We start from the raw sequence: 19,107 nt of genomic DNA on the forward strand, positions 1-19,107 counted from the left end.
CGCCCAGTCGTGCACGCCTCCACCCCACAGTGGGACCTGCCCCTAGTGCTCGAGGCTCTGGCCTCGGGGCCGTTTGAGCCTCTGGAGCTCTCCTCTCTGAAAGCATTGTCGTGGAAAACAGCTTTGCTTCTTGCCTTAACGTCAACCAAAAGGGTGTCCGAGTTAACTGCTCTGTCGGTGCACCCGAGCTGTTTACTGATTCGGGGTGACCGGAGCGGCGCGACACTCAGACCGAACCCCTCCTTTGTGCCCAAAAGCTAAGGAGTGCGTTCAGGTCGAGGGCTATTCAGTTAGGGGGTTTTAGTCTTCCCCCCCCCCATGGTGGGGCCAGGGAAGCTAAACTGTACCTCCTCTGCCCGGTGCGTGCGCTAGCATGTTATGTAGAGCGCACGGCTGCCCTTAGACGCACCGAACAGCTGTTCGTGTGTGTGTGGGGGGCGGTGTGATCGGGAAAGCTCTGTCCAAGAAACGCCTGGCAGGCTGGCTCTGCGAGTGCATTGCACATGCCTACGGACAGGCAAGGAGAGCCTGCCCTACGGGGGTCCGTGCGCACTCCACACGGGCTGTGGCTGCGTCGACAGCCTTATTCAACGGTGTGAGTGTGGAGGATATATGCACAGCTGCGTCTTGGTCGACGCCAGGCCCCTGCAAACACTGACTGATATATGCTGGGTCCAGGCTCAAGGGCGTATATCGCACTCTGAACTCTTTTCCAGGACATGCCGGGGCCCTGCCTGCCAGTAGCCGTTATCTGTGTCGATAGGTAATAGATTAAGAGCGGTGAATCAGCTTAGACACAGGAAGCACTCAAACGTTTGTGTGAGTTTATCAAATGTACTGTAACGATGTGTTTTTGTATATTTGTGGAGTTAGGTGGTCCGCGAGTGTTTTTTTATTGGTCAAGTGATCCTTGGTATGAAAAAGTTTGAGAAACACTGATCTAGGCTTCCCACTTTACCGGCTTTGTCCTTAATAACTGGCACTAACAGAACAGACAACATTGAGTCTGGTAACAAGCCATGACTCATAAAGGCAGTAAAACAAATAGAAAGGAGAGGAGCTATCTTCATACTGGCATATTTAAGATGTTCAGCAGAAATATGATTTACACCACTTGCTTTGTTATCAGACAGCTTGTTTATATCTTGGTACATCTCATGTGACATTATCACCATTGAATCATTGCTATCAATATCATCTACCTTATACAGATGTAGCGCTTCGTTTCAGACGCCTACCCGTGCGGGTCCGTGATCGGCACGGGGTGGGCCCCTGCTGAAAAGTAAAACCCCCCCGCAGGACTTGAAACGCCCCCTTGATAAATACATTTAATTATAATGAAACCAGCTGCAATGGATCATGGATCCACCAGGGGGAGCCGTGAAAAGCTGCCACACTGGAACTCATGTGAAATAAACAGCTGATCTACAGGTATCTGATATAGCGGATATTTGTTAAGATCCATATGTCACGGATAGGATCATATTCTGTGCTAAGTAAGAGACATGTAATCATTTACTAAACATCACCATGTTTTTATTTCACAAAATAATGTTTAATTCACGTTGGCGTAAGTACAAAACCATCGCTATGTTTTTAGATCAGGAAATGCATCCAGGGTCAAACAAACGATGTTCGATCGTCATCCTCGCATTCATTTAATGTATCATATGTTCGCGAGTTGAAATGAATGCACTAAATTTAATCCACGTGAGTTTACAACAACAACAATAATCGCTTTGTTTTTATATCACATCCGACCGGAGGAAAATGCAGCGGCTCTCACTACCGATCACCCTAATCCCACGGGCAAACAATAATATGTACAGTGTTCATAGTTTATAGTATTATTAGTGTCTAATATTACTGCTATAATAATCACACATTGAGTTGTTGAAATCAGACCGTCGTTTTTTTTAAACGCTCTGAATGAAACGGCAGCTCTCAGGTGATCAGCTGTGTGTTTACACAATAAAATATGCATAGTAATTTAATACCTTCCAACACACATTGTAAGAACAGTTCTGTTTCATATGAGTGTTGAGAGCTGTATCCACAAATCTACTAATTTTGCCCTCAGTGCACCAGATTGATGCATTTAACTTCAATTTAAATAAAAACATCTTCTGTTGTAACAACAATAACATTATAAATAGTAACATAGCATGGTATTGCACATTTACTGTAGCTTTGAGTGTTACTGGTCTGAGATTTTTTTATTACATGAATGAAGGTGACTGAGGCTTTTTAATATAGACTTTTCAGTGTCCCACATTTTGCACAGAACTGTCCCACATTAGGAAAACAGATTGTCTGAGACAACTTGGCACTAAGAGTACTAATATGTCTACCATTTCTTTTATGAGTTTAATATCTGCATGTTCTCTTTTGGTTTGATTAGGACACATCCTGGGGATTTCAGAATGTTACTGGATTTTGATTTATTGTATCGGCTTCATGTCGCAATATATTCCCGAAGTCTGAAATGCAAAAAAGTTCATTTAATCATTTTGTTTATTTTTAACGAAATAAATGTGGTTTAATCCATCATGAAATCAATGTAGGCTATTTACTTAGTACATATCTGACATTAACCATTAACACACTGTCCATACTGCTCATATCTAGTGTATTCATACCCCTCACTGTTTATTCATCATTCAATTCATTATATATTTTATTCTGTAGATTGTGAACATTACTTTTCACTTTACTGCTTGTTGCACCTGGTTAGAAGCTAAACTGCATTTCGTTGTCTCAGTAGGCCTACCTGTAATCTGTGCAATAACAATAAAGTTGAATCTAATCTTGAGCAGGAACTAATGTAGGCTATTTACTTAGTACATATCTGACATTAATGATTAAACACGTTTGTGCATTCTTTATGAATGCAAACCGAGTCATTTCGTTTATTTTTAACTAAATAAATGTGATTTAATCCACATAATTTACTGTGTTACCGTTCACCAGCCCAACCCCCCATGTGTCCTTATGTATGTTGGGGACCCTTTGTTTAAAACTAATTGGCCATCGGAATGTGTGGAGTCACATTCCACAGCTCTCCCCCACCCCCCCTCCTGTGATCCCCCGCACACAGAGAGATCGCTCTTCTGGAGTGAAGAGAGCAGAAATAATGATATTGCAAGTTAGAAACGTAAAATGCATTTTGACAGACACTTGGGGGAAATATGCTGCATTTTGAATGTCCGATAGTAACACCTTAGTCCGTCTCGTCTCATCAACGAAAACTAAATATACATGACATACTTTGTTTTAGTAGATTTCGCATGAGCAAAAGGAGAATATCCGTGTGTTAGAGTGAAAATGTATGTATGTAAAATGAGAATATATGTGTGTAAGAGTGAAAATATGCTGCATTTTGAATGTCCGATAGTCCACCATTTCCACCGGAAATATCAAACATTTAATAAAAGTGAAAAACAATGAACAAGACTTAACGTATTCATCATAATTAATTATATTTATTTCGTTTGGATGTAGGATTTTTGACTTTGTTTAGAGCAGTGATCTTCTACTATATGAACATTTTGGACCCAAAATCACAAAAAAAAACGTAAAAACAGATTTTGAAAATGATTTTATTTTTCATAACACAAACATACACAACAACCATTTAAAAGCTGGAAATATATACATGGGATATGACTATGATAATGTGAAAGTTTGATTGAGGTAGCATGGGATTTCATTCTGATAAGGCAAAAGTGTTATTACAAATATAATACAAATATATATATATATACACATTATGTACAAAAATCTGTTTTTTCTGTCTTTATCTGTGCCACGCTTCAAAGCGGTTTCTGTCAACTACGACACAGAGGGCAACATCACAGATTCCTCCTCCTCCATGTCAAAAAACAAGCTTAAAGCTTGACTCACGTTCAGAGTTCTCTTCATCATAGTTGAATCTTCAAAACTCTAAATCTATCTAACTATATCTAAATTCTCAATGTTTGTCTGTCACTTTACTTCAATCGCAGTCTCCCGCAGCCTCTCTTCGTCTTCCGCCGCCTGTCTTCGTCTCTCTCCATTTCCCGCCGTCTCTCTTCGGTTCCCGCCGTCCCTCTTCGTCTCTTTTCGTCTCGTTTCGTATCACTCCGTTTAACTGATTACCTCACCCCCTCCCTGGTAAATACATTCTGTTGAGCAGAATCTACAGTTTCCAGTATTTTCCGTTTCGTAAAATGATAAAATACGGCGAAGATATTAAAATATGTGCTTCCATTATTCATACTTCTGAAATATATCTGTATTAACTTTATATCATCGTATGTCCGTGTTTATTGGGTATTTTTGCATGAAACAAAGACTGGCATATAGTTTCAAGCCAGTACTTTCGACAAAAATACACATACATCCTGTTGAGCAGGATCTACAGTTTCCAGTATTTTCCGTTTCGTAAAATGATAAAATACAGCGAAGATATTAAAATATGGGCTTCCATTATTCATACTTCTGAAATATATCTGTATTAACTTTATATCATCGTATGTCCGTGTTTATTGGGTATGTTTGCATGAAACAAAGACTGGCATATAGTTTCAAGCCAGTACTTTCTACAGAAATACACATACATCCTGTTGAGCAGGATCTACAGTTTCCAGTATTTTCCGTTTCGTAAAATGATCAAATACAGCGAAGATATTAAAATATGTGCTTCCATTATTCATACTTCTGAAATATATCTGTATTAACTTTATATCATCGTATGTCCGTGTTTATTGGGTATTTTTGCATGAAACAAAGACTGGCATATAGTTTCAAGCCAGTACTTTCGACAGAAATACACATATACATCCTGTTGAGCAGGATCTACAGTTTCCAGTATTTTCCGTTTCGTAAAATGATCAAATACGGCGAAGATATTCAAATATGTGCTTCCATATTTCATACTTTTGAAATGTATTAACTTTATATCATCGTATCTCCGTGTTTACTGGGTCTTTTTGCATGAAACAAAGACTGGGATATAGATTCAAGCCAGTTATTTCATAGTTTCTCATTATTATTATTTTTATCGCTCATCTTATTTTTGATTTTATTAATCTGTGAATCTGTGCCGTCCTGTTTTTCACTCTCACCCTGTTGCTGTTTGAACTACTGAATTTCCCCACGGGATTAATAAAGGTCCATCTTATCTTATCTTAATGTATAAGTTGATTTACTTCAATCTACTGTACAATATTACAAGAAATATACTGCATAAAGCAAACTATATACTTTATTTGATCTAAAATATTGATGTTTCTACAACGCCCATTGTGTATTTTGTGAATGAAGCGCCATCTCATGGTTAAATCCTGTAATTGAACAAATGGGGAAATTGGGCAACGCCCTCTAGCAATTTGGCAACACCCCCAGCCACTGGCATCCGCTGGGCTTTTGACTGGGACACACCCATTTGAGTCTGATCTGGAGTGCTACATCTGTATATATATATTACAAAACACTTATTGTATGCTTGCTGGACTTCATACTTGAACTAAAGGAAAAACACTGACTTTTGTTATACTTATTTGGTTGGACTACAACAGCAGTTGCCTCTATATGGTGCTGAAAGCACTTTTTGCACTTTGATTCTGAACAATATATTCAGCTTACTCTCCATTAGTTTCAGAAAAGCCGGCATACAACTCTTATTTTATGGTATTGCTTGTAGATTTCATTTTTGAGGAGCTGATGTTTTTTGTTTTAATGCATTTATGGTTGTCTTGTCTGTACCAGCATTTGGTGTGAAAGTACATTTTTTCCAACTTGATTCTGAATAATTTATTCAGATTGTATTTGATCTTGGGAATGTTAGTGTGTGTATTGTTGAGTGTGTTCAGATCCACCATAACAGGTTCACAGCTATGTTGTGTTAATTATGGCAGACTAGACCTGTAGATTGCAGGCAACTAAAGTTTTGTCAGTTTGTTCTGGCCTGAAATAAATTGGCACTTTGAAACATATCTATTGCGGCTTTCACACCAGCGCTTTTCAGTTTCTAGCTCCGAGCGGGAGCTTTTCTGGTTCAGCTCCGGTTTCCCTTTTCAGCTCCCGCTCTGTACACACCGCCCACTGGCGCCCCAGAGCTGCCCTTGCTGCGTCATGACGTCACCGTTTACATCGCTGATTTGCCCCCCAACGGCAGCCATTACGGCAGCTCACAACAACAACAACTGCGTCGGGTCGATGATCGTGTTGCTTTTAATCACACGAAGCCAGAATAAATTGAATAACGACTTCTCCAATCTTATACTTTTCTCCAGAGTGCCGTGGTTCATTGTTTATTAATGTGTTTCTGCAGCATTTACCGACCGCTGCAGTGCTGGCTGCTCTTCCACGAGAGTTTATTCTCCCGTTAGCTCCCGGTTAGCTCAAACTGCAGCGGCCGCTCTAAAGTATTCACTGTCCGACTCACACAAGCAGCTGATGCATATCCCCAGTTCCCCTTAGCCTAAGTGAATGTGTGTCAGTCTGAATTGACACTGTTTGGTATCACAACGCTGTTATGAAAGTTTATCTGGTATAAAACGGGTGATGTTAGCATAGCAACCGAAGCTAAACTGACTACTTGCATCCGATAGCTGCAATAATACAAAACAACACGTCTGCCTCTCTCCACAATGATCGATAACAGTGAACGGATGGTCAAAGTAAGGTACAAATAAACAGAATCACACAAAGCCTGGTTAGTGTTGCCTGACTTTATAAAGTGTGTTTATAGGCACTACTGCTTGTAGGCAGGCATAATAGTCGACCCATGGGAGGTGGGTTTAGTTTCCTGCACGCCTCGACGTAAGAGAGACGTAAGCGACGTCGCCTCTTAGCTCCAAAGCTCTTGCCTCTGGACCGACAATTTTTTGGAGCTGGAAATGCAGCTCCGGTGTGAACTGGAAAACCCGGCGCTTTTCAGGCTCTAGCTCCGAGCCGGAGCTGAAAAGGCGCTGGTGTGAAAGGGGCTTATGTGTTTGTGTTTGTATAGACCACATTGCTTAGCAGAGTTCAGTTAAATTAATAATCTTTGATCTCAAAGTAATGATAAACCTGTGAGTTGGATGTAGAAGAGTCAGAATCAATATAGATGTTTTTTATTTTAAAGAAAATTGTAAATGAACATGGTAAAAAACTGTAAATTATAGTGTCCGTCCAAAACATATGTTGTACTTATAGTGAAAACTAACCTTGGGTGATGGGTTAGTAGACTAAAAGCTTTAGTAATCCAAAATACAACATATAAGTACCCTGTATCAAGATTGATGCAAAACAAGTGATATTTGACCTTTTTAAGACAGATTTAGCAAAAGAAACCTCTTCTGGGGCCATTTGGGTGGATTTTCCATATCTCTGGCCCCCCTTCTTCGATTTTGACACGTGACATCTCTTTCTAACCGTCAGAGCCAATAGAATCGAAGGGAAATCGTCCCGCACACACTGATGTTAATAAAAAAAGATGGCTTCTTCGCGCATTCAATGAAGCTTCAGAGCTTAGGAATGGCCTGCTCTACTCTTTTAAAACGGAATTGCAGTTTTATTGCTTATAGATTATCAGAACAAGTCAAAGGGGACACAGCCACATTGGATATTAACCTATGGATTAACTACATCATCGTTGTTATCGTTTTAATGCCATTGAAGACCAGTTTTGACCAGACAAAACCAAGGTAAGCCATTTTAACATTGTAGGCTACCTAGCGCCACATGTTTTGATGTACGTTTTTGTTGATAACGTCGCAAGTTTGTATCTTTCAGTGTTGAGGTGGGCACCGTTAGATTCTGTGTCTTTACGATCATAAACGATGTGTTGGATGTGCAGCTAGGATAAGTAATAAGGGAGCTAGGAGTGATTTTCGGTGCAGTAATAGGTTAGCATTTTTCGCTCGGGGCTAATTCAGAGGCTCACTGTTAGCATTGTGTTTATTTAAATGAAAAATATCATTTAAATGAGTTTTTTCCCGTTATATGGATATAAAATATTTATTATTTTATTAAATATGATGGTTACTTAGACGTTGTTTCATGCAAATGACGGGATTTCGGCCCCGAAACCGGGTCCGTGGGGCCTAAGAGGTTAATGGGAGCTTTTTCTTTTTTTGGGAGCCCTTTTTTTAAGTAACGAAAACGTTACTTTTCACAGTAACGCGTTGCTTTTTGGTGTAAGTAACTAGTAAAGTAACTGAGTTACTTTTCAAATGAAGTAACTAGTAATGGTAACTAGTTACTGGTTTTCAGTAACTAGCACAACACTACTTACACGTCACTCTATTGCTCCCTTCCCCCTTCATTAAATACGAGGGCGTCACCCCTCAGCAGCCAATTGCTGCACAGGCTAAATTCCTTAAATACCTGCTCTTCCTCCCTGTCAGTTGTCATTTCAGGTGACCACACGCAACCCGCCTCCACCCCTCTCGCCTCCTCCAGGACAAAGCTAAACCTTCCTTCTTCAGACTGGTCCCACCTAATTATCACCACCACCAGTGTCTGGACCCCGGGGATTTCATCGGAGCGGTTATTTCCCTCCTGAATGATTATCCTGCAAACCGGGGCCTAATCGCCAAACACCATTCCATTCTCCTTTTGTATTATCATGGCAATCATTTCATTCATATGACGTGTAAACAATAAATATGTATTCCTTACATCACATCTCTCTGGTTTGAACTGCAGCTGTAACTTGGACAGGTGCCTCTGTGTGTTCTGTTATGTGTTATGTCTCCTGTTTTATTTTGTAGTAACCTTTCCCTCTTGTTGCAGATTACCTCACTTCCTCCCCTTGTGTGTTTTCCCTCCACTGTGATTGTCGACTCCGCCCTAATTGTCTGCACCTGTTTCCCCCTTAGCCTGCCTATATATAGATCAGTGACGTGCAGTGAGGTTCATGGCTGGTGAGGCACTGACTCTTTCAGAGTCAGATTTACAAATATTATATTTTGACCTTAATCTAAATGTTCGGTTATTTTCAAAAGCTTTTTTAGTCTGATGCTTCGATTCATTTTAAACAGACTGTTCAACAAAAGGATACCCAAAATCTAAATATTGGATTGTTCTTTCTTAGTAAGATCCCATTTTCATTACAATTGGGTAGTGATGGTGAGATGAAGCCTTATGAAGCTTTGAAGCTTTCCAGCCAATTGGTTCGCAAAAGGGTTCATCTCATGAGGCTTCATCATGGGCTTCATTTGAACACAAACCCCCCTGTTGGTCAAAGTGTGTAAAATAGGCAGATTGGACATCTCAACAGTGTGCTCTCTCATACAGAGTTCCCATTGAGTAAAGCCTTAGAATACCTCTAAATAACGAACATTAAATCATATGTTCATGTTAACAATATTGTATTTATTCCAGTTTAATGATTGTGATTGAAAAGCCTAAGGAGGCTGGTAAACATTGCAAAGAGGGATTTGTATTCCTTAATAATATTCGTAAACTTAACCATGTTGTAGCCTGAGAAAGGCTAAACCATATCAAAGAATACATTTATTAACTACATTATCTCATTTAGCTGTAGCTTTTATAAACAAAAAAAAGTACGTATTGTTCAGTCGTTGAACCAGGGACCCTGCGGTCGTGAGTCAACTGCTTTCCAGCTGAGCCACAGCACACACACTAAGGCTCCCTGAAAACACTGCAACATATTTATTCCAGTATTTATTCATGTTTTTATTCCTACATGTATTTATGCATGTATCTATTTATACTTATGACATGTTCCGACCTCTATATAAGTGAGGGTCTGAACTCTCATCGCTCCCATGTAGTTGTAGCGGAGCTCGGCCAATATGCTGATTTTGACAATAAAAAGCGATTGGAATCATACAGAAATCACACTTACAACACAGATCAGTGGAGACATTTTATTATTATTACTATTTAGTTTTTCTTTAGTTGTTTTTCCGTTACATTGGAGTATGACAGGTGAGGCTCTGCCTCCCCTGACTGCACGTCGCTGATATAGATTATGTTCATACTGGTTTGCCTAGCCGCTCTATTCATCCTTACTGTATAAGAGACATACAGTAGCTGTGCTAAGTACATTTAGTTGTAAACGATTTTATGATATAGATTTTGCTAGGTGCATTCATATTTTCATTGTATTGAAACAATACCCTTTTAACAAAACATATTTTTCTGCATCTTCTTCCTCCAGCTTATTTCTTAACATGGCTCTTTATTTGGTGTCTCCATTTCTACAGTATATCTTTTCACAAAACAAGCAGTAAACGGTTGTGTTCAGAGGGAGTTTAGTGGATACTTCTGATTCAGCAGGCTCCTACCCCAATTCCACTACACCACATAAAAGCATAGCGACTGTCAATATAAAAAAGAGCGTGCCTGCTGTTTAGAAAATGTGAGGGCAACCTGCTGTTTATTTTTTTGAAAAAAGATAAACATTGTCTTTTAAAAAGGGGGATCAGAGGGTGTGTGCCAATTACAGAGGCATCACACTACTCAGCCTCCCCGGGAAAGTTTACTCCAAGGTACTCGAAAGGAGGGTCAGGCCGATTGTCGAACCTCAGATTGAGGAGGAACAATGCGGATTCCGTCCTGGTCGTGGAACGACGGATCAGCTTTTTACTCTCGCAAGGATCCTGGAGGGGGCTTGGGAGTACGCTTATCCGGTCTACATGTGTTTTGTAGACTTGGAGAAGGCGTATGACCGAGTTCCCAGGGAGTTACTGTGGGAGGTGCTGCGGGAGTATGGGGTGAGGGGGTCTCTACTCAGGGCCATCCAATCTAGGTACTCCCAAAGCGAGAGCTGTGTCCGGGTCCTCGGCAGTAAGTCGGACGCATTTCCGGTGAGGGTTGGCCTCCGCCAGGGCTGCGCTTTGTCACCAATCCTGTTTGTAATATACATGGATCGGATTTCGAGGCGTAGTCGTGGGGGAGGGGGTCTGCAGTTCGGTGGACTAAGGATTGCACCACTGCTTTTTGCAGATGATGTGGTTCTAATGGCTTCATCGGTCTGCGACCGTCAGCACACACTGGATCGGTTCGCAACCGAGTGTGAAGCGGCTGGGATGAGGATCAGCACCTCCAAATCTGAGGCCATGGTTCTCAGCAGGAAACCGATGGACTGTCCACTCCAAGTAGGGAATGAGTCCTTACCCCAAGTGAAGGAGTTCAAGTATCTCGGGGTCTTGTTCTCGAGTGAGGGAACAATGGAGCGTGAGATGGGCCGGAGAATCGGAGCAGCGGGAGCGGTACGGCAGTCGCTTTACCGCACCGTTGTGACGAAAAGGGAGCTGAGCCAGAAGGCAAAGCTCTCTGTCTACCGGGCCATTTTCGTTCCTACCCTCACCTATGGTCATGAAGGATGGGTCATGACCGAAAGAACGAGATCGCGGATACAAGCGGCCGAGATGGGTTTTCTCCGCGGGGTGGCTGGTGTCTCCCTTAGGGATAAGGTGAGAAGTTCGGTCATCAGGGAGGGACTCGGAGTTGAGCCGCTCCTCCTTCGCGTCGAAAGGAGCCAGTTGAGGTGGTTCGGGCACCTAGTTAGGATGCCACCTGGGCGCCTCCCTAGGGAGGTGTTCCAGGCACGTCCAGCTGGGAAGAGACCAAGGGGTAGACCTAGGACCAGGTGGAGGGATTATATCTCTTCGCTGGCCTGGGAGCGCCTTGGGATCCCCCAGTCAGAGCTGGTTGATGTCGCCAGGGAAAAGAAAGTTTGGGGCTCTCTGCTGGAACTGCTACCCCCGCGACCCGACCACAGATAAGCGGGAGAAGATGGATGGATGGATGGATTGTCTTTGTCACACACTCAAATACACACAAACTCAAACACACAAACACACATACACACACATTTAACTTTCTTTCTATAGGTAACTACACATCTGAGTTGACACATGTGACATGTAGGGTTCCTCAAGGCTCCATTCTGGGGCCTCTTCTCTTTAACATCAACATGCTACCACTGGCTCAGATAAGGAACAACAACAACATAAGTTACCATAGCTATGCAGACAACACACACAATTACATACACATGTCAACAGGAGACTACGTCCTAATTCAAGCACCAATTAAGTGCATTGAACAAATCAATGACTGGATGTGTCAGAATGTTCTTCAATAAACAAAGATAACATAAGAGCCAAGGAGGAACGAATACAAGTCAGTGCTGAGCTTCAATCGGCAATGTTCAAAACAGCAGAAAAAGCCTGAAATCTAAGTGTAGTCATGGACTCTGACCTTCATTCCAATAATCACATTAAAACAATTGCGAAGTCAGCCTACCATCACCTCAATAATATATCTAGGATTAAAAGACTAATGTCACATGCTTTTATCTTCAGTAGACTCGACTACTGCAATGGTGTCTTCACAGGTCTCACTAAAACATCTATTAGAAAGCTGCAGCTAATTCAGAACGCTGCTGCTCGAGTCCTCACTGACACTAAGAAAGTGGATCACATCACTCCTGTTCTGAAGTATTTACACTGGCTTCCTGTCTGTCAAATAATTTACTTCAAAAATACTGCTGCTGGTTTATAAAGTGATTAATGGTTAGGGCCAACATACATTTCTGACCTCCTGCTAAATTATGAACCATCCAGAACTCTCAGGTCTTCTGGGACTGGTCAGCTTTCTGTCACAAGAGTCAGAACTAAACATGGAGGAGCAGCGTTCAGTTACTATGCTCAAATATCTGGAACAAACTCCCAGAAACCTGCAGGTCCGCTACAACTCTTACTACTTTTAAATCCAGGCTGAAGACTTTTCTTTTTGCCACTGTTTTTAATTGAACTATTCATATCTTACACTGCACTCTAACGTTTATTCATACCTGTGTTATTTTATATAAGCTTGTTGTATGTTTATTACTTTTTATTAATTTGTAATGACTGTTTTTAAGCACATTGAATTGCCTTGTGTTTAAATGTGCTAAATACACTTTCCTTGCTTGATCAGACCTGGCAGACATTCACACAATCCCATCACAATCACGTTCTCAGTTAAATAATTTAACATTTCAAAGTCAGAGAGTAGCGTATTATTCACTGCAATCTTAGAATACATTAAATGGGATGCAATTGCAATGTTCAATCATGTTGTTTAAGTGTGACCTGCATTTATATCCCACTGGAACTACCTGTATAGTGAAAGGCCCTTTACCGTGGAATACCATTACAGTCATCTTTAAGGTGATGTATTGTAACATGGGAACAAGGATATTGATCCAAATGTGTGTGACAACAACAATATGAAGGTATATTTGATCAAGCCTAGAAATGGTTACACTGATATGAAACACAAATGATTTATTTACTCACTGTAACAAGATATAACAAATGTAATCATTAGATATGTATTCATTTGTGAGTTTATCTGTGTCAAGTGTAAAACAAGAGATATGTTGTACATATTGTTAAATTATTTGAGAATAGTTTGTGATTGTGGTTCGTGTGTGAAATTGACTTGACTTTAATCTTGACATGTCATCTTCACAATATTACATATATTTCAAACTGAACCAACACAGTAAGCCCAATACAGTTTAATTGTTATGTACTCCTGATTTGTGAGGCTGTTCACAGGAATTGAACATATGCATTCAATGTGAAGCAAATATACACCATCTGGGAAAAGCTAGCAATACAGTAGGTGCAAATAATGAAATAGCAACAGCTGAAGTAGTGAAAACCTGATTTATGCTGCAACTTAAAAAACAGGAGTTGCTGCATCCACTGTATTTCTCATCTGTACAAGCCGTCCTGATGTTGCTCTGGGTTATTATGCCATGCATTCACAACACTTTTGATACAAACACTCTTGAAAACATCATTATTTTCTATTGCTATGCACTTCAAAGTCAAAAAGAAATATCAAATGTAAATATAGAGACTCAAGTTGAGTTTCTCACTTATCTATTCCACCCATAACCTCGTCTAAACACGTGTCTGTTGATCCTCCTTTTATCCACTTACAACCCTCCTTCTCCTTTTCCCCAATTACTTTTCTCTCCTCATTGGCCTTCAAAGCACCTCTCGTCTAACTGCGTTCCATCTATTCTCGTTTTTTATCTTCAGTGATCTTCTCTCACTCAGTTTGTTTTTATACCATCTTCCTGTTCTCTTTTTATCAGTATGCTGTCCCATCCTCAGTACCGTAGCCATACGAGTACAACAGATTACCGTTCGGCTACTCCCTATCCCCACGCACGTTCAGCAAATGTATGGCCACTGCGCTCCAGCCGCTGCGCGTCCATGGCATGATAGTTTTATTTTACCTGGACGACCTCATAGTCATGGCCAGGTCCAGGGAACAGGCAATGTTTTGCACAGCCTAATTGATCCTACACCAAACCAAATTGGGCTTTGCAATCAATTGGAAAAAGAGCACCCCCATACCTCACCACCCTGTCAGAGAGCAGACGTGCGTCCCTGCTTCGGGCGGTTAGCAGGCTGCAACAGGGGACAGCTTTAACTGTCATGCAGACTCTGGGTCTCATGGCTGCTCACGTTGTGGTCCCGCTCGGGTTACTGCATGTGTGCCGCCTGCAGAGGTGGTTCTCCAGCCTGTGTTTAGATCCCAAGAGGCTGGTGACCACCCCCCCCCCCTCAGTGGAGGGCAACCTCCGATTCTGGGGGTGCCCGGATCACCTCTGGAGGGGGTATACACTGGGACGGGTGCCCTCCTACATCACAGTGTTCACGGACGCATCCAGAACAGGATGGGGAGGGACCTGCCTGAAGAGGGCTATAGGTGGGCGCTGGTCTCTAACAGAAACACGGCACAGAAACCTCCTAGAGCTATGGGTAGTACTGTTGGTCCTCCAGCATTTCAAGCCCCTAATTCAGGGGAGACATGTAATGGTTAGGAGCGAGAACAGTACCACAGTGGCATAGATCAACACGCAGGGCGGAGTCCGCACCGCCGCCTCGTTGACCACAGTGGAGAAACTGTGGTTATGGGACCTGTTCGCCAGCCGGCATAACAGCCACTGTGCCCTGTGGTTCTCCATGGCCCTGGGTGACGACCCGCCCTTGGGGGTGGACGCGTCACACAAGCCATTGCCAAGGAAGCTGCTATACGCCTTTCCACCGCTGCGTCTCATTCTCCCTCTCCTGGGGAGAGTGAGGCGAGAACGTCTGTCAGTCATCCTAGTGGCTCCGTATCGCGTTGGGGTGCCGTGGTACTCAGAGATGACACAGAAGAAGGTGGGCTAGCCCTGGGCGGTTCCCCAGTTCTGGGGGGGCGATGTCTCAAGAGGCAGGTGCAATCGGGGCGTTACCCACTCTGGGCCAACCTCTCCAGGCTTTGCTCCTGAGAGGGACAGGCTGAGACAGGGTGGATTGTCTGACAGTGTTATTCAGTCTATCCAGGCAGCTAGAGCGGGATCCACCAGCCAAAGTGGGTGGGATTCCAGCGATGGTGGGCTGGGGGTCAGTGGGTATCTGACCCCCTCCCCGGCGTAATGCGCTTATGTTTTTTTCGTTGTGCGCACTGGGCCCTTACGGGGCTGGAGGGCCCTAGGCAGGAGGGGAGAGCCCTCCACACTATAGTCCACGCAAACTCTGCACGAGGTCAGTGTCTGAGTGTGGGGGACATGGGGCACTTGCTCTCTCCCTGCTCCTTAGGGATTCAGGAGAGGTGGTGCATAGTGAGCCCATACAGGGCTGGGGACTCTCTCCGTCTGCCTCTGGGCGGACGGGGGGAGCCCTCAGCACTGTTTTCCGAGCACACTTTTCGCGAGGTAAGCGCGTCAGAGTGCAGCGGCTGCTAACCAGAAAGCCGGTCAGGGGCAGTGGGGTGGAACGGTGTTGTTGGACGACAGCACGTGCATACATCGGGGCTCCGCCCACTGTACCCATAGAGTCCAGTAGATTGCAGAGCCTGTGAGATATATAACGAGGGGTTAGGTATAGTAACCCTTGTTATATAAGCACAGGCGGAGCCCTCTACTCGGGGCAATGTCTGTCCAATTCCGCTCGCTGAAGAGAGGTGTAGGATGATCAGGAGGTGAGGCCTCTTTTATACGGTGAGATGCGCGCGCATTCAGGTAGGCCCGCCCAAGGCCGGCTATGTCTATAGAAGTCTCAGTAGGTGAACGATTGCATGATAAGGTAGTACCCATAGAGTCCAGTAGAGGACTCCGCCTGTGCTTATATGACAAGGGTTACAATACGTAACCCCTCGTTTCAGGATCCTCTATGCACAAAAAGTGGTAAAGGAAGCCCTACCTTTAAGAAATGTGTCCTAACAGCATACGGCAAAAGAGAGAAGGACTATCAGAAAAAGCATTTCACCAAATATTGAGAACATAACCTTTATGCGCAACTGATATCACAGATATCTTCAAATATTATTTTCAATTAAAGGTGGGGTAGGTAAGTTTCAGAAACCGGCTCGAGATACACTTTTTGTTATATTCCATGGAATGCTCTTAACATCCCGATAGCAATGAATATCTTAAGTGCTTTGACAAAAAATCCATACAAAAAATTCATCTGTAGAAGCTGTAAAAAGTACAACCAATCCGTTTAGCCAAACGGATTGGATGGCCTACCTGCCTGTCAGCCTTCCTTCGGGGCACAAATCTCGTGCCCTCATTGGTCATGTACGCGTTCGTGTGTTGGAGGAGGGGCTCTATAAGGAAGTGGCAGATTTTCTCCGGTTGTGTATTTTCAAATACTAGCGATCTCGAGCCGGTTTCTCAAACTTACCTACCCCACCTTTAAGGGTAATGCAAAACAACTCTACAGTGATATGGAGTATTTTATCTTAACCACATTCCCTGTCTATCAAATGTCCTTTATCTTCCCACTATCACACCATTAATCTCTTGCTGTGCAGTTGAAATGCTACTCCACACGCAAAAACATACATACAACACATGTGAACACACACACAGATATTGAGCACCCATACACACAATTTCAAAAGGATTGTCCTACATTCTAAGGATAGAGGGTGTCGTTTTTCTCATACTGATATTCTGAGCAATCTGTGCTATTGTATTTGCTGTAAAGTGTCTCTACTGTAGGCTATTTTTATTTTATGTACAGCACTTTGGCTCGACCAAAATCGTTTATAAATTGCTATATAAATACAACTTGATTTGATTTACATAGAGTGACATAGTGTCGGTGTTGCCCCTGATGGAATCGATGATGATTCTGTGTGATGAATGGAGACATGGAAGAGTGCTGCATCATATGCAAGTCTATAATATGTCACATACATGACGAATAGAGTTTGAGGACAACATCTGATTTCTGCTCATTTGAGGCATTGGAACACACACACACACACACACACACACACACACACACACACACACACACACACACACACACACACACACACACACACACACACACACACACACACACACACTAACAGAGGACTCGTGTAATATTCAGATATTAAAGATATACTGAAAACTGGAGTTATCGCCTTAAAAGGAGAAGCGGGCAGCTTGAAAACATAATGCTGTCGCCACCTTGAAGGTATAAATATATGAAAGCAGTTGAACCTGAACAGATTGAACTGATTGCAAGATGACTCAAATCTATTAAAATCTCACAGTGAATAGTCAAACAATGCATGTGTTTTTTTTCTACGACTAATCTTACCCTGCGAGACTGGATCTCTTTGACGTATAGAGGCAATAAGAATTCGGACACTCCCTCCAGTCTGACACCTTCCTTGGTCACCTGCAGATTCCCCATTCCTTCCTAAAAGACACATCAACATCGAGAGAGAGAGAGAGAGAGAGAGAGAAATTCAGTGGTTATTCAGAAAACAAATTACAAATCAAAAGAATAATGTATTATTATATTTGCCGACACAGCTGTCTTATCTCGTCAGAAACAATCACACAATTTGCTGCGCTCAACTTCATTCTCATTAGTTTTATATTATTCATAATTATAAATGTTATCATTTTATACTACTTAATTATAATAAATACAGTAACTGATGACCGAAGAGCAGTCGTAAGACACAATTGCTTAATCAGTTATTCATACACCTGCATTTCTAGCTTGAAAAGACTTGAAAAGACCAATACGTTTCTTAACTGTTTTTTATTTCTAATCAGGTTTTTGTATGGACTTAGAGATTTTCAAATATCTTCTCCTGAGCTGATTTTTCTACCTGGAAACACAAATATTTTGGAGTGTTTATACAACTTTTACTTTCATGTATCATGAAGACAGATCCTTAACCCAAGGGTGTATACATGTGTACCTGTTATTATCACATCACATGCTATTTAGCAGGCCCAGCTCACCCTGTCTAATTTACTCATTTTGAATGGATCGGTGGAGGTCGACAGTCCCTTACAGCTCTGTATCGTTTCACAGACACTAAAACTGCAAACCATCCTCGCTACCTGAGTTTGAAGCCAATTATAAAGAGTGAACAATAATAAAGACACCAAGTTGTCAAACCTAAACCCATCAGAGTGTGTAGAGTACACACTTGGCTTTACTTTGGGACACTTCCTTTGGGAACAATTTCACTGCTGGCCTTTCCATTGACATTTAACAAGTATATAAACAAAAAATGCAGTTCCTCTTGATTCATCTGCTTTATCTTGCAAATCACCCTGACTAAATATCACCATTCATTTCAGTATTCAGGAGATTTACACTTTTTAATGTCCTGGGTTCAGACAATTTTATAAATGTTCATAGCTTTTAGGGATACCCACCCGTACTTATTACAAATTAGTCATTGATGAGCAGTGTAATATTGATGAGGGATGGGAATATCATGTATTCACACAGGTCAGTTTAATCCACAGTCAGAATCTGTTTTACAGAGAACATTCTTAAAAGTCTACTTCATGTTTAATGTAAGCATGTAATTACAAATATGCATTCAAGATTAAAGAGTTATTTTCCCTGATAAAACACAAAGAATGGGCAGCAGGAGGGGACATTGGCACACTTTATGTTGTGTGGCAATCCACTACAACATATCACTTCAGAAGCCTTATGGCACACTGTCAAAGCATCATGGGAGCTATAGTTTTGAAATGCTAACAGAAGTGTTGTACTGTCTTTCTAAAAAGACATGGGTGCTGAAGTTTTAGCTTACAATTCAGAAAGAAAACCCCAGGAACACGTCTCAGGTTGTCAGAAAAAA

The 19,107-nt window shown here is 42.1% G+C and overlaps 1 protein-coding gene across 1 annotated transcript in view; it reads right to left on the reverse strand.

The window, feature by feature from the left end:
- LOC117440777 (zeta-sarcoglycan) overlaps positions 1-19,107 on the reverse strand; it is a 568,571-nt gene that overhangs the window by 214,841 nt on the left and 334,623 nt on the right. Inside the window, exon 3 of the mRNA XM_034077045.1 lies at positions 17,589-17,690. Coding sequence (XP_033932936.1) covers positions 17,589-17,690 — 102 coding nt within the window. The remainder of the gene's footprint in view (positions 1-17,588; positions 17,691-19,107) is intronic.

This window comes from Pseudochaenichthys georgianus, chromosome 1, assembly GCF_902827115.2.
Source record: "Pseudochaenichthys georgianus chromosome 1, fPseGeo1.2, whole genome shotgun sequence".
Taxonomy (NCBI): Eukaryota; Metazoa; Chordata; class Actinopteri; order Perciformes; family Channichthyidae; genus Pseudochaenichthys; species Pseudochaenichthys georgianus.